The following is a 24,289-nucleotide window of genomic DNA, read 5'->3' as shown; positions in this document are numbered from 1 at the left end:
TTGGACGGATCCCTTCAGTCTCTCGCATGCAGCCATTTACGAGCATTTAAAATCCACTTTTATGATCATTATGTTAAGAGCTACCTCTTTTTGACCACTGCCCTCCTCTTCCTCACTATACAGCGACAATTTAGTCGGCGTTTTAGTCTATGTAGATTTATGCTACTGTAGTGGGTCTATTGATGGACAGGTCATCGAGGTGGTAGAATCCCTTTGAGGGTGGATCTCCACTGAGCTGTGTATATTGTTAATGGGAAGGGCTGGACACAGTGTGTCTAATGAGTGGTTTGCCATGAGGAGGAGACAGAACTGCTGCTGTCCTGCTATCAGCCACTCCCACTCTGCTATTGTCTCCTTACAGTCTACACTTATTCTCACGTTTCTTCTTAAATGCAACGTTAAGAGTTGGTCTTCTGTATCTTAATGCCAGTGTGATCAGAATGTGTAATGACCGAGAAGAGGATCTCTCACTCTAATAGGTTAACTCACAAGATTTCATAACGGTTGAGACAAAGGAACTAGCAAAGCAGTATCAGGCGAGCAAAAAGTTATTTTATGCTGGTGATTTTCAGACCTGACACGACTGAGCGAGTGATTGCTCACATTAACAAAATTTCGTGGGCCATAGTCAGTTGTTTATCGTCAATAGTATTGTGTCTTTCTCTTGGTCCTATTGCGAACTTGAGCCCATTGCAAAAAATAGGGGGGTGTTTATGTGACACCATTTTTAAATCAAAAACCGAAAACTTGTGTTTTGGCTGTTCAGTTACACGACGACAGCATTTTGAGGTCTTAAAACACAAACTTATTAAAAGCGGCTTTTAAAGTGCAAGGTTTTAAAAATGATGGTGTTTCTTTACAAAGTGACATCACCAAGTACTGGACTGCCATGCATAATACAGCATGTTTGTCGATCCGTGTGAATGGGGATTGTTTTGACAATGATGTCTTCTGTACACAAAACTTTTCAAAGACACAAAGGTGCATGTTTTTAGTACAATCATTATTAGTGTAAATATACCCTGAGAGGGGAAATCTTTTGCCCTCAAGTAAAATTCCCAAATGATTCCTAATGAAATTACTGCATTCACCTGTGATTTGCCAACATTTAACAATGTTAAATGTGACTGCACCGTTATGGCTGTTCAGTTACACGACGACAGCATTTTGAGGTCTTAAAACACAAACTTATTAAAAGCGGCTTTTAAAGTGCAAGGTTTTAAAAATGATGGTGTTTCTTTACAAAGTGACATCACCAAGTACTGGACTGCCATGCATAATACAGCATGTTTGTCGATCCGTGTGAATGGGGATTGTTTTGACAATGATGTCTTCTGTACACAAAACTTTTCAAAGACACAAAGGTGCATGTTTTTAGTACAATCATTATTAGTGATAATGAGAGGGGAAATCTTTTGCCCTCAAGTAAAATTCCCAAATGATTCCTAATGAAATTACTGCATTCACCTGTGATTTGCCAACATTTAACAATGTTAAATGTGACTGCACCGTTACATTTAGACAATATTTGAGTTCCTTTGTTAATTTTTGCTCAGTCAACAACAATAGTTCCAAAGGAAGCCACAGCAGAATTAACCATTGCATTTTCAAGCAACATGTAGTAGTATTTCGTTCCTGAATGAATCACTAGAGTCATTAGAAATCAGATAGGTCAGTGATTCTCAACAATTTTCGACTGGAAGGCTCCAGAAACTGGAAGTGTCCATACATTAAATTAACTTATCTGATGTAACTTTATGATTCCAGAAAAAATATGGGGGAAGAAATATGATTTTAGTTTAGATCTTGATTTTAAGCATTTTAATTTAGTTACATTATTTTAATATATCAATAAAAGAAATCTTAAATTATTTTTAAATTTACATTTAAGTCATCCTGATGCCCTTTGGAAGTTGGCTGAGAGCCCCTAGTTGCTCCACCATCTATTAGTGTAACAAACCTAATGATAATCAGTTAATACAAACGCAGACCAGCGGAGTGACACAAACAGTGAAAAGTCCTAGCATCTTGGAAGGTTGCTCAGCCAATCAGATTTGAGGACTGACACTATCTGTTATATAACATGAAATATTCATTGTTTCTTGAAAAGCGTTTCCCATAAACTTCAAATACGTTTCAACTTCTGAATGAGGAAACGTTAGTAGAAATGATAACAAGAAATTGTTTGTTCCCACGGGGAAAAAAGGAGGGAGAGAGCAGGATATCATTCAAGCCAACAAGAAAAATCATTCAATCATATTTTTAGCCACAACAATAGTTCATATTAAAACTTTTTTTAAGAGTCCAGGAAAATAAACCAAGCAAAACCAGACCTTCAATGTATTGTGGAGAGATTTCCATAGATTTCAGGCTACTGTCTGGGTGCCTCCCCATTCTTATACATACCTCTCTACTCCCTCTCTGGGCCGCATGCCAGCGTATCCAAGTGGCACTGGACCACCAATTGTACCACTGAGCTTTTTATCCTATGCCTATGTGCCACTCCTGAGTCTCAGTAACCATGGTGACATGCGGACTGTGCCAAGCATACATTTGGTGCCCTTACAATGTCAGAAGAGCAGAGTAGTAACTGGGCAGGGCAGTTATTTACAGCACCATCATATTTGGGGATTGGCTCTGCTGGGTCACTCTAAGTACACAATGGGTCAGAAAAACTGGAAGTGAGTTGTTTGTCTCCTGCCTTTGAATAAAATTAAAATCTGACTGAAAAATCAAAGCTCTTTTTTATTTTTACCTAAAAGCGCAATCCATGTCCTCAATTGGTGCACCCAGAACCGTTCATGTCAACAGTGAATGTTTCCAAATGGAAAAGTCTTCTCCCAGTTGGCTTGTGACTATGCACGGCAAAAAGGTCACACTTTTCTACAGCTTTTTCATATGCCATCCTTTAATTCTGTAAAAATACTGTATTGATTTTCTCATTCAGATCTTTAGCTAAACACGGTTCAATGATTAATACATACAGGAACAAAATGTTTCTAAAATGCCTTGGCTTTAAAATCACTGGCATGTATGGTTTCAAGGATGAAAAGTTCATCTCGTTCATTCACTCTGTCCTGCAATGAATAGGATGACTCAGATTGAAATCAGCCTAGGGCACTTCCTCTGACTTCTTCAGAGGCATCTGATCAATTTCTTTCGCATCACATCTCTTAGAGTGAGACCTAAAATATATTATAATTCTTCATTAGTTTAACAACTACTGTACATACTTTTATCCAATTAGCGGTAGAGAAACTGAGGCTTTACTCTGAGGGAGCTTTCAGTCATGTCAGGCAGTTTATAACCCTAAATGAGGTTTATCACCCCAAATTCAAACTCATTTGAGCAGATGTTTGAGATCTCAAAACAGCATACTTGTGTTTTGGGGTGTTTCTTTGTGTCTGTAACAAGTGCATATAATCTTTCTTTTTATTTATTTTTGTTTTGAAGCGAAAGCAGCCCACCCTAAAAACAACATGCACAAGCACACACACACACAATCACTCCATTATGCCATGACAAAACTGCCTTTGATGTGGTGGAAGCGGAGCAATCTAGAGTCACAAGAGCATAGAGAGGCAGGAGATATTTACTGAGTGAGTGCGCTCTGCTTACAGGAGCAGTGTTGTTTGGAGAGACAGCAGCTGCAGGAGGGACATCCCTTTTGTTTGATCTGTTCCAGTCCCTCTGAGATTTGGATACGGTTACCCCCAGGAAGCCCATCGGTTTGCAGTTGGGAGAGATAAAATATCTCTGGCCATTCTGAACATGATTGGCCCAAGGCAGAATCCACATACATACACTATGAAATATTAAAGTCTGTATCATAAAACATATTACCATGGGTAATGAATAAATGCTTACATAACACATCTCCCGTGGCTTTTCTCTAATCTGCTCTGTAAATACACAAGGCTGGACCTCAAAATGTTGCCATCTGATTCTGGTATATATGATAAAATAGTTTACACCTGGTATCTTTTAGAGTTTGTTTTGTAGTTTTGTGATGAGTATAAATCTTCTCTTTCTTCAGAAGAAAGAGATTAGATTATTAGAGAGTTTATTAAAGTGTTCTTCAAGCTTAGAAAAAATTATTAAGAACTGCATGTTCACTGAAAGGTTCTTGTACTCATAAAAATTAAGGTTCCAAAAGTGGGGTTTGCAGCGATGCCAGAGAAAAACAATTTTAAGTTCCCAACACCTATCTATGTTTCCAACCTTTAAAAGGATAGTTCACCCAAAAATGAAAATTAATTACTCACCCTCATGTCATTCCAAACCCGTAAGACCATCGTTCTTCTTCGGAAAACAAATTAAGATATTTTTGATGAAATCCGAGAGCTCTCTGACCCTGCATAGACAACAACACAACTGACACATTCAAGGCCCAGAAAGGTATAAGGACATCGATAAAATAGTCCATATGATATCAGTGGCTCTAGGAGAAGACTTTTTGTGCACAAAGGGGAAAAAAATGACTTTATTCAACAGTTCCTCTTTTCGGTGTCAGTCTTTGATGCACATTCACAACAGTATCAGGATGCATGCGACACATCTCGTTCTTAACCGCTTTTAGTGTTAATAACACTTTAATAAACTAAAGAACCTTTTTACACAAAGTGAATGAAAATAGGATAGATAGATAGATAGATAGATAAATAGATAGATAGATAGACTACATTAAAATCAAAGGACAAAGTCCGAAGAAGAATAAATATACTTTTAAAATGCTGAAACGTTATGCAGCATTCACAACCCATTTAACTTGCAAAGAGTGTGTGGATACACACTGTCAGATATATGAGTTGTTTACCTTGCTTGCTCTGTCTCCTGTGAGCCTGTGTTTGAACTGACCCTAGTTAGCTTTTTGTGTTCAGAAACAGTAAAGGGTCCCACCATGCTCATTGCTGTGTCAGTGGCCAGGCCGAGTGGGATCCTCAGCCTGTAGGAGCACATGACACGGATGCACATGTGATCTCTCGCCCCTTCAGACACCAGGAGAGAAAAATTCTCTCTTAGCCCATTTGAAGGTCATGGCAGAGGGTCTTGCAACCTCAACTGTGTGTGTACTAGTGTGTGTGACACTAGTCTATGAATTGCATATCAATGAACAAGTGAATGTTATTGATATTATTATGCGTACACGTTTAATTGTGTGTGCCTTCTAGACCTATACAATTAATAGGCTACTACTTAAGTTGCAATGAATGATGTTGTAAATAGGCTAGAACACATCTGATAGCGCGTGCTATAGCAATATATCAGCACATCGAATTAAACAAGGGGGTCTTTTCATTGCTACTGGCGAAATACGAAGCTCCAAATTAGTCAGTGTGTGTTTATTTAACATTGTTGTGTCGTGTATTTGGCGCAGCGCGTTCGCAGGTTACAGGAAACTAGCGTGGAGCCGTGTACACGGAAAGGGGGTGTGTGAGGATACTGGCAGAGTTTCATGCAGCTCCAGTGGACACCTAAAGCGGGACTCGCTGGTGTGTATGTGTGTGTGTGTGTGTGTGTGCGTGCGTGTGTGTAAAGAGAGCTAACACACACTCTCACACACCTTAACATTTGGACACAACATGGCGATGAGGCGCCGAGAGACACGACGACTCTTCCCCGACTAACACAACCACGTTATGTTTATTGGTGGGGGAAGTGCGCGACAGGGAAATACGTGAAATTACGCGCAACTAATTAAACCTGAAGAGATTTTTCCCGAATTCCATTATATGCATGTAGCTGTAGCGGTCATATAAAGCACACACTGCTTTACCCCGCTGCTGGAAATCAAACGCTCTACATGGCGGTGGAGAATATCTGGTTCTTCTGTCTACTTTCTCTGGGTTACTGTGGATTATCCGTGCAAGGTAATACAAGTTAAATCTAACCCCAGTGTTTTCCCATGCAGTGTCTTTTAAGTTGTGTGTGTCTGGTAGCCTGTATGTTTGTATTTCTTTGTATCTGTCAGGATATGTGAGTAGAGGGGCTGGAAAGAGAAATCGTGCACCTTGCTTGTTGCAGCGATCAGAGCTTTTACTTTTCACGTTTTCCTTTTGTATATCCTTTACGCAAACAGGCAGTCAAATTATGCTGAAGTACTATATTTATTTGTGGGTTCAACTTTTTGTCACATCCAAACCTCATTTTTGTAAACAATATTATGCGTTCAATATTTAAGTTAGATGTAATATCGAAAAATAATAAAACGATATTTAAAGAAAACTGAAAAAAAATGGATGAGGCATAGAAAGTATTAAGGCAGTGTTTGCTCAAAGGGGCGGATATATTGTAGGGGGGCTCTAGTTTGGTAATGTACAGGTTGATAGTCATCATGACTTACAGCAAACATTTGGTAAATGAAATGAAAGCGGTTTGTGTGATTGCCTTATTTACATTTGAAGCCCCACGATGGGGATTGTTCTTAAAAAGTCCACGTTAGCAGTTTAAATTCTACGTAGGCCCTATTACTTACGTTGCAAGTGAATATTAACATTTACCCCGAATATCCTTGAGTTGAATACATGAAACTAAAAAATGTAATTTAAAATTGTTTAAATTTAAAACGAACATTTATTAAAGCAGAATATTCATCTTGAAATGAATGACACTGAAAAAATAGTGACACACTTGCACGGATTGTTACGCTGAACTGGAATACCTTACTATTGTAATCTAGGGTAAGTAAATACATACATATGTAAAGGATATAACGATAACAAGCTTGAGCAAAAGTAGGTTTTTCTGTATGTTGTTTTTAAACGACGTGAAAGTGTCTTTCACACAAAACAAGATGACAGAGTTGGACAGGTCAGGTGGAAGAGAAAGCAGTGCGCTTTTTATGCTTCATACTGTCTATTAGCCTAAGTGTCGTTTCACTTTTTTCTGTGTACTACAACGTAACAAACCATAAAATATATATTCTGCATTTTTGGTCCACATTCCCCAGGTGTGCCAAAACGGCAACAAATGAATAGGCTATATCAGGGGTGGCGAACTCCGGTCCTGGAGAGCCGCAGCCCTGCAGAGTACAGCTCCAACCCTAATTAAAACCTACCAGCCTGTAGCTTTTATATATATATATATATGTAACTTGTGATGCCTTCAAACACTAGGAGAAATGGGTTGAAATACCCCCACCCCCCTCCCTCCCGAAATTAACCCCCCTAAAAGGCACTGTGTAAATAGCACTCTTTTTAAACGGTGACTTGGGTGACCGGAAAGTTACTAGCACCAGCGTGTTATGATTTTGATATTTCTGGCTTATTCTGACATTTAAATCAAATAATTACTCGTTTAAACAGGGCTTTGGGACTTTCTGTGTACAATACACACACTTTTGTGTAATCTTATGGCATATATTTATCGGACTGGTTGGCATGTAATGAAATTGGAGAGATCAAAGGCTGCAGGATTGTTGAGCGCTGTTCAGTGCAGGAGCCTCGGGCAGGATTCAGTCACAGGCGCTGGAGGAAAAAGGGGTGGTGAGTGGTCAGGGCGATTTATCCAAAGACTATACACCTTATTTAAATTACAAAGGAGAGCGCTGAAACACATGGGCACCTCCTGGCATCCAGCGATGCCCTCGTCTCACTGATGTCCGTTGGGAAGAATAAACGGCAACCACAGCGGTCAAAACACAGTGTCATCTTTGAGCTCCGTTAACGATTTTAGTGCCAGTGCTGTAGCGGATGGATTATTTACAGCGGGGCGGAACCTACTAGTGATCAATAGCATTAAAAATGCGTGTGCGAGACCGCTGTGCAAAGCTGAAGAATGGCTCTGTTATTTTACTTGTTCATTCTTTTTTCTTTTTCTTTTGAAAATTCTACAAACAACTTGTGTTTTTTGAGAATCTTTTTAACATTAATCTTAAATTCAGTTTTCATACATCAAGCATGATGATTGTCCTATATTTGTCCCTATTAAGATAAATTCATTGTGCTCTGTAAATTTGCATGCTAGTCCTGTAGATTATGCTTGACTGGTTCATGAAGTAACTGTCTGTTCTCTCTGTTGGCTACTGAGGGTTGTTGCCATGTCCCAGTATTTAAGATTATAGGGGTTAATTTAGAATGAATGGGTCATAATGGCAAAAAGCGTTCCAGTTTACCCAATTTCACCCTAATATTATTTCCTCTTAATAATAGATGCTTTTCCTTGGAAAAACTCTGGTTAGAATAATAACCAATGCCTTTAAAAGTGAAAGCGCCCTTCAAGATTGCTGTTAAATTATTAAGTATTTTCAATAATGTATCCCTTTTGGTTTGTGTTAGATGAGGATATAAAATCAATTGCTGAGATTATTTAGCTATGAAATATCCTCTTACTAGTCATTAATAAACTATAGTAATAGTTAATTATATTATATTAATATTAAATATTATCCCTCTATCTAGTCATGAATGCTCAAAATGAAATGCAATCCAATCTGCCTGATATACAACTACTAGCCTAATAAACAGTTTTGGTTGCCATTGACTGAAAAAAAAAATACTGAGACATTTCTCAAAATGTCTTATTTTATGATGCACGGTAGAAACGGAAGTTATCTTTGAATCGTTTCTGATGTGGAAAAACTCGCTGATAATTTCAGAGAGGTGGAAATCCAATTTGTGAAATCCAGCCAATGAACTCCAAATTGTTTGAGGAAAATGGTGAAAACATTTGAGATTTTCTGAAAGACCCAAATCTACTCCTATTGTCTTAACTATCACTAAACACAGTCTTCAGGGTTAAATTGAAAGTTACAGGCGTGTTGTGGTGTTGTTGGAATCAAAATGAAATGCTGACTTGAGCACCTGTGGTTTATGATAACAAAAGAAATCTTGAGATGTTTTGATCATAATAGATGCTCTACTATGGACAGGCGGTGATGTGGAGGAGTGCAGTATTTTGACAGGTGTCACCACAAGAGATGCTGTAAGAAATTACAATAATAGGAGAAAGTAGAAGGAGTAGTCGAGTAAGTAGTCTCCTTGTCGGAGTGAGTTAAAGTTTTTGATTTCTCAGGTTGAATTTGAAAACCAAGAACATAACATCCCTGTTTCCTCACTGCTACTATTCCCTCCTGTCCACTAAGATTTGTACCCATAAATTCAGGCTTGGCTTCCCTGGGGCTGTATGCCGGGTTTACAGAGAGGAAGAGGAATTTTGTGTGTTGTTTTGGTAAGTGATGCTGGAGAATCATGAGGATGATTTGGGGTGATCCGTCTCTCTTTTTTTCTCTCTTTCTATTCAGATTCATAAACAAGGCGCTTTGCTTTTCCACAGGAAAGATCACATCAAAATAGCTGCGAACTGGTGAATAGACGAATAGATGGCGTGTTGATGTGCTTAAGAGGCTGTGCCTCTCCACTTTAAAAATCCAGCTTATGTTTTGCTTTCTCATGTAAAGCTTCCCGTCGTGTTGTCTAACATTCCAGCCTTCTCCTAGAAAGCCATGTACAGCTGTCTGCTTTTAAAGATTCACCAAAAAAAGACAGAAGCAGATTAGAGGCCAGAGGGCATGTTTTACAGGGTCTGTCACATGGTCTCACAGGCATGCTACTCCAACCCCGTGACTCAGAGCTGCAGTGTGTGCTCTGTCCTGGGGGGCTCACCATGTTTTGATCACCAAATCAGCACAACACGGCCTGTCCTGCAGAAAGGAAAGAGTTACTCTTTTGTGCTCCATCGCATTTATTTTCAGCTTCATCACTAGATCTGCTGTGTAATCTTTCTCTAGTACTGCTGCAGCACTTCTGCCATTACCTCCATTAAGCATCCCTTCATGACCTCATTTCCCCTCTTCTTTAACAAGTTTTAATATTGTTTAATGCCCCTGAGAGGGATGAAGGGATTTTCAATAATTGCACAAACTGTAGACTGAAGCAGATGCTTCTAGTTATAGTAGCGTACACTATGTCGAGGCGTTTATACTCTCATGGTTTTGGGCTGTGATGCTTAAGCTGAAGATACTGTTCAAAGTGAATGATTAAAATGGATGACGGGTGGTAGATTAATGAAGGTTTTCTAGTTTTAGAGTCTTACTGGTTAAAACTTCTAGGGATGCACTGATATTGAAATTCTGGCTCATAAACCATTAATTGTTTTGATGTTGTGCCTGATTATGTGTGGCAAGTTTTAGCTATTAGCACTTTAACATGCACTCTTATAGAGAAAGTGTATTTCAATAGCTCTTAAATCTGTGCCATAATTTATCACTATCCCTTTTAGTTACTGCTAGATGATGATCTAAATCTTAAAATGTGCCAAAATAATATTATTGGCTAATAAATATTCAATATCAACTTATAAATTGGAAAAAAAAATCTATGATTTCATACGTTGAACACGTCAACTGTCATTGAAAAAAAAATGACTTAAGACACTTTGTAGATGCAAATTAATGTCAGTGTGAATGCCCTTTAAATTTGGCATGAAATTGTGTGTGGTCTTTTCTTCCCTATTGTACCATGTATCATAGTGTTATCGAACTAGAAGAAAATGTAGGACTTGATTTTGTCCATCGGGAATTGATTGGATCATTGTCTTTGGTATAGTAATTGCTTTATCTCAAGTGAGTGACAAGTTTCTGGAGGGAAAGGATTGAATCTGAGATTGATTCAGGTTAGGTTATATTATATCCTTTTTGGGGGGGTTTCCAAAGCTGCGAGCCTCCGTGTATTTTGCATTTACCAACTTTGCTGGTCAGTGCAGAGGTGAATCATTTTCAGGAGAAGGAAATGTGGGTCGTAGAAGGAAGTTATTCATTATCCTACTTCCTGTCAGTCTTTACAAAGGTCTGCCGCAGGTTGTTGACCCTAGGAAAGGTTGACAGATCTCTTCAATGATCTCTGTAATGTACTTAATGTTTTAACTGGTAAGACCTGAAATTGATTCAGTTGTTGTGTAAATATCTGACATACAATATGCATGTTTATATATTTGAACATGTTCAATAAGTCTAATAAGAATCCCCAAACTGATCTATGGTTTAAACGAATGAAGCTGATGGTGCTTAGTTCTCTGTGTTCTGTGTTGCAATGGCTATTTGAGTTCAACATTTGTACACATGGACTCCAGGGATACTGTGACCTGGATAACAGCTGTCAAAATCTATCAGCATGTGGCTCGACCAGAGATAGAACCTTTGGGTCAAAGGAAGATGAAAAGATGGACAAGGGAGGAACTGGATTGGTCAATGTGAGACTAGAAAGGTTTAATGAGTAATTGGAATAATTAGTACTACTCATTTACAATATAATTAAAGTGACTGCTTGTCTTTCTTGAGGGGATAGTTCACCCAAAAATGAAAATTGTCAACGTTTACTCATCTTTGTTGTTTCAAACCTGTGTGACATTTGTTCTTCTTTTTCTTCCGTACAATGGAAATCAGTGATCACCAAATCGCAAATTGCATACCAACATTGTTCAAGATTCCGGAGTGAGTAAATTATGACAGATTTTACTTTTTTTGAGTGAACTATCCCTTTAAACTTCTGTTATCGTAGCAAGCAGATTTGTGATTTTTTTTTTCAAGTACACACTATGTAGTCAAACTTCAATGCATCACTGCATTCCCTCCTCTATTAGTTGATAATTGACTTGTTTGCTAACATACAGACTACCAAGAACATTCAAGCCCTGCCAAGAGCCTCTTAGCCAAGAGCCTGGAGAATATTTTTAACAAAGTTTAACTTTTATTAATGGTCTCTACAGTACTGTTTGTAATCGTATTTGATCCAATTCCCTTGCTTTTATTGAACAGCTTGCTGTTAAGTGTAGCCAGAAATGTTTCCCTCACAGTAATCAACATCCACAGCAGGGACAGTTCTAGGATTTCATCCTCATGGGGACTTCAGCCCTCAGTGAGAATGTGCAGCAAGAGACCACTGCCTAAGTGGTGCCTCTTTGTAAGTCGGCACCACTATATTAATGTATAGTAAGTCAAAATTAGCTTGCTGGTGCTTAAAGGGATAGTTCACCCAAAAATGAAAAATCAGTCATTAATTACTCACCCTCATGTCGTTCAAAACGCGCAAGTCCTCTGTTCATTTTCGGAACGCAAATTAAGATATTTTTTTGATGAAATCCGAGAGCTTTCTGACCCTGCATAGACAGCAACACAACAACTGGATACTGAAAGAAAACTAAAATAGTGCTTTACTATATATATAAAAAAAAAAACAGATCCAGGACGATACTTTTTAAATTAATAAAAATTTGGTGTTTAAACGAACAGAGCAAACGGAAAGAGAGAGTGCGACCTATATTACATCTCTTTTTGTGAAGCATACATACTTTATTAGAGCCACAGAAAGATAAACGTTTCGCTGAAAATGCACAATACACAATTTTACAGCCTAGGGTGAAGTCATTATGTATTATGCCTCTAGAGGCCGCTCTCACACTGTAAAATGACAGCGGACCTTTCTCAGCCGCTCCAGCAATGGACGCAACCCAGAAAACTATCGGCATGGATTTTTGCCGATAGTTCCAGCAATCAACTATCAGTGCCAATTAATCGGCAAAACCGATACATTGGTCGACCTCTAGTGCATTCCTCTGCTTGTAAAGGCGCAGTGCATCCAGGTTTTATATATATATTTATATATATATATTAGGGGTGGAACGGTTTACGGAAAAAAATTGAACCGTACGGTTCTCCACACACGGTTTGGCACGCGCTAGGACCGCGGTCCAACTTAAATCTGACAACGCATCTGTAATATGGTTTCTTATAAATAACACGTAAAAAAAAACAGGGTTCGGCTAATGTGTGTTTCTGTTGATGGATGCGCATTCTGGCTTCCCAGTACATTACAACAACAGCGATGAAGAAAAAAAAAGAAAAACATGAACAAACCATTCACTCTTGTTCAATGCGAATGCCGTATGCTGGAATATGAGCAGTCATTTATTCCGTCATCACCCGGGTGCTGATAGCGCGCGCGCACAGGTGAGACCTGAACAGCACACGTTGATATCTGTGTTTAAACTAAACTAATTTAAGCTTTGCCAGTTTAAACATTTAAGAGCCAGAGGACGCGAGCTCGCGTGTGCAGTGAGAAGGTTTGTGCGTGCGCTCATACAAAGCGCGCAAACCCGCGTTTCAGAACGCGCACAAATATTAAGCTCTCTCTGAAATAATTGTGTTTGAATGGACAAATTCACACAAAAATTATGTCAAAATGCCCGTCTTGGTAAGTATCCTATAGCAGACATAGCCGGCTGAACGTACTGTTTCAGTGCACTGGATCAGTGCATTCTCTTAAAGTGACAGCACTTTCTTAATATTAATCGAACAGCAACAACAAATAAATCACTCACTGCTCTTGATTGAATAGCTTTTGTAATTTTAATGAAGATTAATCTTTAATTTATACAGTCAAATATGCAATGCTGTTTTACATTTGATTACTTTATTAAATTTCTGTACCTAAAAACTAATGCTCGACCTACCTAAAAAAAAACTTGAAAATCACTATTTATTTTATTTGTATCTTTACTCTATTGTATTTATTTGTGCTGTTGCTTGTAGGTTAATAGATTATTCTTAGCCGTGCATTTCACACCTAGGCCTTCAGTGGCATCCTACATGAATTAATCTACCTCTTAATACCATCATAATGATGCCACGGCTATAGAAACCATAAATATTACACAGAAATGCAGTATAACAGGGCATTGCATCACAGACATGTATCTCATGTAGTGAGAATGAATGCTATTACTAAAGCAAGAAACCCAATTAACACAATTAAACAAATTGCCGAGGCTGCCCAACGCACATCATCTCTAGCTGAAGTGTTAACCTAACAAAATGACACAAATATAGTCCACCCGATGTTCTTGCAGACATTTATTAACTCAAACTTATTTATACCTTACAGATATCATTGGTAGGGATGTAACGATTAACCGTGAGCCGGTTGAAAGTCGATTTAAATATGTGACGATTCAAATCGGTTCAGATGCTAAACAAATCGCGATTCAATTAGGGGTAGGAGTTTATATGAATGTATGTCTGAGGGGAACTTACTGTGTTTCGATGGTATTTTTTCTTTTCCTCTTGCCTCTGTATAATGCATGAGCCCACGCATAGCGGCCGCCGTGAGGCATCCTAAATGAACGAGAAAATACAAAGTAAAGAGTAAAACAGAATGATCAAACATTCACCTAAATTTAATGAGTAACAAACAACTCTCATAACCCTTTTCATTTTTGGAGTCAGATGAATAAAAGAGTTAAAGCATAGGAAAATGTATTTAATTTAACATTGTTGTGATGCATAAAAGGAAAGACAACAACCCGCAAGAATCCTTCTACCGGATCACTGGCTACCGTCGTTGGACCAGTGGGCGGACCTTACAATATGAAGAGATGTATTTTATTTGTGTTATTTATTTGATTTGGGGTTTGTTTTAAAATTTCAATTTAGTTTTGTTATTTACATTTACATTATATTAAAATTTTGTTATTTAGCAAACACTTTTATCCAAAGCGACTAACAAATGAGGACAATAGAAGCAATCAAAACCAACAAAAGAGCAATAATATGCAAGTGCTATATTAGTATATTATTATAGTTATATTTCAATTTCACAAAGAAACGTACAGTATTTTGTCCAAGCAATAATAAAAGGACACATTTAATTTATAATTTTTAAGTCTTAAAACTCAAAAAACCGTGAATCGAATCGAATCGTGAAATCAAAACCGTGAATCGAATCGAATCGTGAGTTGAGTGAATCGTTACATCCCCAATCATTGGTATAAAACAAATAAAGCGATTACATGTATTTTAAAGTTGTCCTAACAATTTAACGTAGCCTACTCTTACTGCTTTTCGTCTTCACGAGTCTCCCCTCCGGTCTGCCAGTGCACTGCGGGAGGAAAATACTAGTTAGCACAGCTTTACCGGGAAAATGAGCAAGTCAAATTGAAATAATTCATACAAGACGATGAAGAAAAGTGTATACATGTGTTTTAACGTACCCCTAGGACTCTCATCTTCATGCCGAGTCTCCTTGCGGGTCTGCCTCTGCCAGCGGCCTCAAGGAAAAGACCAGTTAAAGGTGCAGTAGGAGATCTTGGAAAATGCTAGCTTTAGCCTGATAGCACTGAAAGTGAACGTCCCACCCTCCCTGCAAATCGCTGTCCAAAGCCACGCCTCCTGAACGCATGATCGCGCACAGACCAGAATACCAGAGACAACATTACTACAATACATCATGTGTCATTCACCGGTGAGAAAACTTTGTAGTACAGTTAGTAAAAGTACTACAATACCAGGAAGGAAGATCAGGTTGTTGATGTTTGTCTGCCATTCGGCCATTCTGTCTGTATAGTGTACGTGAATGCGCTGATGACGTATCCTGTCTGCGCGAACAGGGTGCGCAGAGATATCGGAAGGAGCGTTTTGTTTGGACGAACATTTCTTGGTCCTATGCCTTCCACAGAATACATTTAGACCACTTAACTTAATGATTGCTATCGGGATGTGAAGAGACTTTCAACAAGCATAACAAAAAATGTTTCTGAAGACAATCACCTATTTGCACAAATCGTGATATAAATATATGTAATATGTTTGACCTACATATTACAGATTGCAGAATGCATTGCAAATTTCTTTAAACTTGGACTACTATTACGTCAACCAGATTGACCACAGCAGATCTTTGTCTGGTCTCTCTTACATCAGCAATTATCTTAACTCGTATCCTAAAAAAAAATCAGTTTGGTGCATGTAATGGAGGTTTGAAGAAGAATCTGCTATATAGCAGTGTCAGTGTCTATTGCATAAGTTTACACAAAAACATAAATTAACAGAGCAACTTCAAGGCCATGTGTATTGTAATTCAAAGCAATACACTATATGTTTTTTTCCAGCCTGTGAACTTTAGTGTTTGTAGCTATTGAAAGGAAGTCATGATTCATGAGATGAACATTTGCTGAAGCAGAGATAAAGATCCAAAGATCATCACTGCTGTTCAGTAAAGGATCAATAGATGGCCATTAGTTCTTTGAGTGAATCTTGGGAAAGAAAAAATGATATTTGGTCCAAAATGATATTTATTGATGAATTAAAGCTCTGGTCTGTCATCGGTCATCATTCTCAGACTGCCAGATAAACGGTAAAATGAGGAGGCATATTATGTTGTAATACGTTTATATTATGTCTATTATGTTTTCTATTACCTTGAATTGAATTAATTTTGTTTACTGAAAATTGCTCGTGTGTTTATGTATAGTGGCATGCTAATGTATGCGTCGATGCGTGCGTGTGTGAGCGAGTGTGTGAAGCGGGGTCTATTCCTCATGATGCTGGTTGGGTAAACAGTCATACGATCGCATTCCTTCCATTCCGTGCTGCTGTCCACTTGGTCACATGACCACACAGAAGGGCTCATAGTGGGGTGGGGAGGCATGCCTTAGGAAGGGGAGCCATTTATCAAGGGCGATTCAGATTGTGGACACAGGCTCCCACATTTACAAGGGTGTATATTTTTTTCTTCAAAGCAGACGTATTAAACATGTCAGATACTGACTGTAATACAATTCTCTACTCACAAAGAGGCTGTGAAGATAATTAACAAGAGCAGATTCATAAAAGGTTTATAACCTTGCCGGTTCACCAGGTGTTTGGCTTTCAGTACATGATTTTATATTTTTTTAGCTGGGCAAATAGCTGTCTGTCTGTGCCTTCTTTTGTCCTGAATTTTGTTTTCAAAAGACTGCAGTAATTGCCTTGACAAAATAAAATAGCAAGTAATTCCAAAGGAGAAAAGGTAATTGTAAATACATCAAAGATTCCAACCGGGCTATTTCACTTCTTGTTTTTAGTATTGATTGTTGTGCAGGGATAAATGTGGTCTTCAACCAGACCTGTGCCAGGATTGGGCCATCTGGGGACCCCACTATTATAGTGTTGTGGACCGTGAGACCCTCATAAAAGCCTAAAAAAAAAAGACCGTAGCCTACTGTTATTTTGACTCACTAGGATATGCAGGAGTGAGCAACAGGACCGAAGACTTTGTGAATTGAAAAGTGCTTTGTTGATTTAAAAATGTATTGCTAAAGCACTTGCAAGAACTACAAAGGATAAAAAATTTACACATTAATTCTGTACACTGTCCACCTTATTTTGCAATGCGTAAGTAAGCTATTTTGTGCGAATGTGTGAGATTTCCAATTCATTAGTCACTTTAGGTAAGTAACTAGTAGAATAACCAGTGCAAAAAGCACTACAAACCAGTGTGTTTATGATTAGGATAATAAATCAAAACAAAACAATAACAAATACTAGTTTGCAATATCAAACAGCATAACGGTCTGTTTTTTGACGGGTAAAATAATTTACTTAATGTCTTAATGTCATTTTCATTATGTAACTTCACATAACTTCTAATTATAAAACCACATATTAAGAAAACCTCAAGCAAACATGAAAGCTGTTCACTCTTAAATTATAAAATATGAATGTTGTCAGGGTTTGTGTAGAGGGATGAGGTGAGGACTCACTGATTCAGGAGATGGGCTTTTATTAATAAAATGCAACAAAAACAACAACAAAAACTACCCCGTGGGGGAAAAACAGGCTGGCACAACAAGGTAAGGTAAGGCAAGGCAAGGCAAGGCAAGATCAGGACAAGGCTGATAGGACACGACAGAATACATGCGATGTACGATGACGAACTGGCACGGGACTGCAAACACAAGGAGAATAAATAGGGAGCAAATGAGGAGGGTAAACGAGGGAACACAGGTGGGGCAAATTAACCAATAATCATGTAACAAGATGGGTGGGGTCAAGACAATTGATATGAGAGCACATGGCACACAGGAAACAAAGACAAAAACCATGTGCTCACACAAAACAAAAACACAAGCACATGGCCAGCAAAACAATCACAAGCTATGTGCTTGAACAAAACAAGACACGAACACGCAGCTAATGAGAATACTCATAAACCGGTGTTCACACAAGACAAGACAGCACGCAGCCAGTGAAAACCAAGCTGCGTGCTACACAGCACAAGACAAAACAGGACATGAAAGCACGCAGCCAGTAACACGAGCTGTGTGCAACAACAACACAAGACAACAAGAAAAGCATGCGGCCGAACACAAACCGCGTGCTACACAAAACACAACACACGTGGACAGAAGAGCGCATGGCCGAGCAAACTCGAGACCGCAGTCACCGCACGCTCCCACAACAAGACAAAACATGGAGCGCGAGTGTCCGGACCCCGACACGAAAACGAAACTCAACAAGACATGAGTGCCGGGATCCGATCACCACGCTCCAACATGAAACAAGGAAACAGGACACGCAGACGAGAGCACGGCTCGAGCACTCTCGAAGCCGCACGCTCACATGAAAACAAGACATGACGGGAGTGTCAGGGCTCTGTCACAAAACCATGAATAACACTAAACCGAAGTGACAGAACCCTGACAAATGTATGCTTGAATGTATTTGTGCATGTGAATGTGTTTGTATTTCAATGTATTTGGACATTTTCTGGTTGTAAAATGCTAGTTTAACATGTTTCTAGTCTATATGATGGACTGCTATACATCTGTGATACTACACTTGCGAGAAATGTGAGGGGAACCGACTCCAAAAAATGACCTTGGCAGCACTTAGTTAAAGTTAATTACAGAAATGCCTAAGAAAAGAGAAGTACATTTTGAAAAAAGGTCTAGGTCTGTTATTCATTTGTAGATGTCACTTGGTTTAATTAATTTTTAATTTGTCTTTAAAAAAAGGTCAATTAAAAAGATAAATTAGCATGCCACTATCAATGCCAGGGTCAAGGGTTCTATAAACCGCGTAAACTTAAATTAAGTGTAAGTCACGTAGATAACATCTGCCAAATGTCCAAATGGTTGTGCTTTTTCTCATAAGTTCTTAGTGGATCTGTTGCAACATCTCTTGAGCATACTTTTCAATGAGACTCAGTTGTCAGGTTTCTTTTTCTTTCAGTTACAGCGTATCTCATAATATTGCCTAGTTGTACCTGTCTCATGCTCTGCTCCTCTGCTTTTGATCTAGCTGCACTGAGTTTCCCTAAGCAGAATTCCCAGAATTTTATATGCAGAGACAGATAACGTCAATACATATCATGCTAGAACTTTGTGTATGTGTCTGTGGTTTACAGATACAGAGGTGGAGCTGAAGCTTTCGTAACTGCCGTGACTGTTACCTCTTATCACACTGATAGCACCTGTGACAATGGAAATGCTTCTGCCACTGAGTATAGATGTGGAACTCGGTTTCCACTTTTCCATTTAGTTCTTCAGACAGACTAAGGGCATTTACTTGCAATTTAAAAGTTCTATTTCAGTCACTCTAAAGCATATAATTTGTATTTTTTAAATGTTAGTCTCAAAAACTAACAGTAATGTGTTGTGCGTACACTACCATTTCGGGTTGGTAAGAGTTTGTAATGTTTTAAAAAGAAGTCTCCTGTGGTCACCAAGGCTGCATTTATTTGATCAGTAAAAACAGTGATATTGTGAAATGTTATTACAATTTCAAGTAACTTTTTTCTAGTTTAATATATTTCTAATGTAATTTATTCCTGTGATGGCAAAGCAGAATTTTCAGCAGCCATTACTCCAGTGTTCCGTGTCATATGATCTTTCTGAAATCATTCTAATGTGCTGATTTAGTGCTCAAGAAACTTTTCTTATTGTCACGTTTAAAAATGGTTGTGCTGATTGCTATTTTTGTGGAAACGGTGATGCATTTTTTTCATTAGGATTCTGTGATGAATAGAAAGTTTAAAAAAACAGCATTTTTTTTTAAATAGAAATCTTTTTTGTCTTTAATGTCACTTTTCATCAACTTAATGCATCCCTGCTGAATTGTAAATGTATTATCAAAAAAAAAAATCTTGCTGACCCCAAATATTTGAATGGCTTAGTAATCAGCTTAATATCTGATATGGACATCATTCATTGGTGCACTGCATTTTGAGTCCAGTTGCAATGGTTCACATGGCAGTGCACAGCTGTCTAGCGAGTGAGTCATTCTCCCTTCATGGTCTGAGCTGAGGATATAACGTGTTCATTCCAAAAGAACTTTTGTTTTGACCATGGATGCCAGAACAGCCAGAGCCAGAAAAGTTGGTTTTACATTTTTGTCCATTCAATTTGTGCAAGATATTTAATGTTTGAGACATGAATCTATAAGTCGAGCTGTTTCAGCACAGACCACTGAATGACACAGTACTTTTGCACAACTGCTCTTGAAGCCCTATTTAACACACTGTTAGGCTGTGAGAATGGGCTGTCAACTTGGGAGGCCGTGACCTCTTGAATACCATCAGCTCGTTCTGCTCATCAGGACTCGGTCAACAAGCCTTTATATAAAAGTCCTTATCATCATCCTCATCCTGAACACAGTGAGATTTGCTAGGAGTCCTGTAATTGTTTGCACATCTCCCTAGAGCATTGTGGTTATTTTTTGGACTATTGTAATCTCTTTTATAATATTTCTGAGAGGCTTTCCTGCATTTGGTGTAGAACCTGTACACCAACTTGGTTTGGTAAGGACATCAGAATACTAAATCCTTCAGCTTTCGCTAGGACATGAATTCAATCTCAGTGTGTGATGGGTTCTTTTGATAGACTCCTCCTGATAGTATAGAGACATCAATGAATAAATGTACTAATACACTATTGCTGTCTGAGCGGTCATTGTAAGGACATTTCCCAGTCGTATGTGGCTTCTGTATACTCTTATCTATGAGACCATCCATTCCTGGGTTCTGAGGACACTTAGTAGACATGTTCACTACCATCTTCAGGGTCATCTTTGGTCTGTCAGTATTCCTTACATGTATTAAAGGGGTCATATGATGTTGCTAAAAAGAACATTATTTTGTGTATTTGGTGTAATGAAATGTGTTTATGCGGTATAAGGTTAAAAAAACACATTATTTTCCACATACTGTACTGTACTGTATTGTTTCTCCTCTATGCCCCGCCTTCCTGAAACGCGTCGATTTACATAAAACCATGTCTGCATTTGTGATCGGAGAAATGACAAACAACAAGCGCTACTCTACACTGCTCAAAACTCGCGTTTGAATCATCAGTGGCAAATGATAAATGAAAACGTACTTACGTGAGTCAGAACTGCTGGCATTTTAGTCTAACGTTACTCTCCCAGGATCAGTAAACAGTCCTCCATAAAATGTGCTGCACACATCTGAATATTTGGGTTGAACTGTTCTGGAACAGTGTTGTAAATACAACTTAACCACTGATTTCTAGTTGTGTCCTCTTTTGGAAGACCAAACAAAGTAGTTTCGCTTTCAGGCCGGCGGGGCTACAGTGAGTGGAGGCCGGAGGCCTAGAGTGAGCGGCGGCTGGCGGATTCAGCGAAAGAGCGTCCGGCGGGCTTGTGGCAACCACATGTGACGACCCCGGGCTGGACTCCGCTTCGTCCACGGTGAAAGCCGATCCGGCGATCCACAGCGCGAAGTTGATGTATTTCCTCAGCGACCAGCACGGATCAGCTCTAGGCATGACGAAGCGGATATCGTCCTCTTTTGGAAGACCAAACAAAGTAGTTTCGCTTTCACAACGAAACACGACATGGCGGCAGCAACAATACTACAGCGAAAATAAAAGTTACGCCTTCTTTCTTTGCGTGAACATTTGGTTGAGAACTGAACTATTGATGAAGATGAACATAAAGATGAACTATTCTGTTTAAGTGCAAGAGCTCAGTGCAAGATGACAGTATGAAAACAGATTCATTTTTTGTGATGCAAATCTTCCCACATAGTGAGGTAGATATGTGGGGCGTGTTAGAACAAGCCGTTTTAGGTAGGCGTGGTTGACTCTTAACTTTTATAAAGAATATCTCTTTGGATTTGAGACTTTAGTCTTTGCAACTTTACAGATCTTCTTTATGCACCAAGAGCTTGTAACACTTCAAAGAGAAAGGGAAAATTGAAATCGCATCATATGACCCCTTTAAGAGCACTGACCATAGTAATCTTTAAGTGCTTTGAGCGGAGTGTCAAAACCCACACTGCTTCCATCTTGTTCCCCTTTGGTTGCTTACTAGCCAAACAGATCAACAAATCTATTGCAATCCAGGCCTTATAGGACACTTATCAGTGACACTGAGCTCTTAAAATAATCACCAGTCTTGCAATCACGTTCCTGTTGCTACTGATGGTCTGCAATTATTTTGTTAGTATATTGTTTGCTCATCTTTCTATTTACTGGTGTATTTATTGTCACATCACAATGAAATGACACATCTGTCACTTTACTGTCACTGTTCGCTCTGAATTCCTGCCACTTCATTCCCTTAGACACCCATTATAAATGAAATACCTTGACTTGAAAACACATTTTGGATCCCTCCTATTTGTGCCAGATATATTTTTTTTTATTGGAAACTAGATGCATGGTAGTAACTAAAACAGTTTTGGTAACACTTTATTTTAAGGTGTCCTTGTTACACATGTTGTATGTACTTACTATTATAATAACAATAAATTATCCATAATTACATGCAAGTAACCCTAAGCCGAACCCTACTCCTAACCCTAACCATATAGCAAGTACATGTAGTTAATTACTATTACTCAGTACTTAAATGTATAATTACACTGTAACAAGGACACCTTAAAATAAAGTGTAACCACAATTTTTAATTCATCAAGTGAATTTAGGCATCACAATATTATAATGTACACTACAGTTTAAAAGAATGGATAATTATTTCTAGATTTGTTAAACAATTACCAGTTCAAAATTACCAGATCAAAATTTGAAATTAGAGATGCATAATAGTCATTAATTATTTTCATGATATGATCAATATTACATTTTTACTTGATTTTATGTAAATACATTTAAAATGAAACTAAAATTATTTAAAATTGATTAAGTGCGTATAGGCATCATAATATTATAATGTACACTCTAAAAAATGCTGGGTTAAATACAACCCAGTGCTGGGTAAAATAGGGACAAACCCAGCAATTGGGCTGTTTTGACCCAGGGGTTGGGTTAAATGTTTAACCCAATCTTCTGGGTAGTAACCCAACCGCTGGGTCAAAACAACCCAATTGCTGGGTTTGTCCCTATTTTACCCAGCACTGGGTTGTATTTAATCCCGCATTTTTTAGAGTGTACAGTATGAAAAAAAAAAATATTCGTTTTTAGATTTGCTAAACGATTACAAATGTCCTATGTAGTATTTCTTGATTTGTTTTTCCAAATGTTTTGTTTTCACATCAGCTTTCTTTTTTCTTTCTGATGGCATAAGCAATACATTTTCCCCTGGTGTTCAGCACCTAAAACTTTGGCTTGGGCCAGTGTCGAGTTGTGGTTGTATTACATGATGTTTGACATTTTTTAACATTTGATTTTGTCATTTTAAGTAACTTCTTGTCTTGTAATGTCAGGTCGAAAACATGCCCTTTTAAATAACATGTTTTAGTCTGTGATGCTTGTGGTCAACTCAGAGAGGCAATACCCAAAGCATTCCTGGAACTAAACTTGACACGTTTGTGTAATGTGGTGTTTGGGTTTTGTTTCTTGTTCATTGTTTTCATGTCTTTTATTCTTTAGTTAGGCCTCAGTCATGTTCTGTCATGTGATTCCCTTGTCTGTGTGTTATGTTCTGATTGATTGTTTTAGTCATGTGTCTTGTGCTTATTGGTTTATGGTCTTGTCATGTGGTTCTCAGTTCTGTTTGTCCATTGGTTTGTTTGTGTCATGTAACCCTCATTGTTCGATATAAATAGCCCTTATGTTGCCTTTGTTCTTGGTCTAGCTTGAATGTATTTATCCTGCTGTCGGTGAGTCTAGTCTGTTCATGTTAAGTCAAGTCTAGTCTAGTCTTTTCAAGTCAAGTGTTCGTTATGTTTGGATCACTTTGTTTAAATAAATCTGCACTTGGATTCATCACTACGCTCGCCTACAGTGGACTATCATTGCAGATTGTTTTATTTTTTTTATATCTACTTGTCACCTCTTTGGTGTTTGAATATGTTCCTTTATATATCTTATGCTGTTGCATGACCAGTAAAACTTAGCTTTTTTTCCCTTCCTGAGAGAACTACAGTGAAGTTGGATGAGACGACCTTGTGATCCCATGGTAACTTCCATGCTGCTGTAAATTGTTTCCTCATCATTGCACTCTCTCTTGTCATATCCTCAAAGATGGAGAGTTTGCAGTCCTCCCACTCAATTCCCATACACTGCAGCAAGTGCCCGCTTTTATTCTTCCACGCTGTATAGTTCAGGAATTTTACCA

General features: G+C 38.4%; 1 protein-coding gene across 1 annotated transcript in view; it reads left to right on the top strand.

Moving 5' to 3' along the window:
- Positions 1-5,432: 5,432 nt before the first annotated feature.
- The window catches only part of LOC107740473 (immunoglobulin superfamily DCC subclass member 4-like), a gene marked incomplete at its 3' end in the record, with an annotated part of 34,077 nt that continues 15,220 nt past the window's right edge, over positions 5,433-24,289 (top strand). Inside the window, exon 1 of the mRNA XM_016552931.1 lies at positions 5,433-5,870. Within this exon, the coding sequence (XP_016408417.1) occupies positions 5,804-5,870 (67 nt within the window). The remainder of the gene's footprint in view (positions 5,871-24,289) is intronic.

Source organism: Sinocyclocheilus rhinocerous, unplaced genomic scaffold, assembly GCF_001515625.1.
Source record: "Sinocyclocheilus rhinocerous isolate Xijiao unplaced genomic scaffold, SAMN03320098_v1.1 scaffold225, whole genome shotgun sequence".
NCBI classification, from domain to species: domain Eukaryota; kingdom Metazoa; phylum Chordata; class Actinopteri; order Cypriniformes; family Cyprinidae; genus Sinocyclocheilus; species Sinocyclocheilus rhinocerous.
Note: the sequence above shows the minus strand (reverse complement) of the source record. Positions and strands in the feature narration are given on the sequence as shown.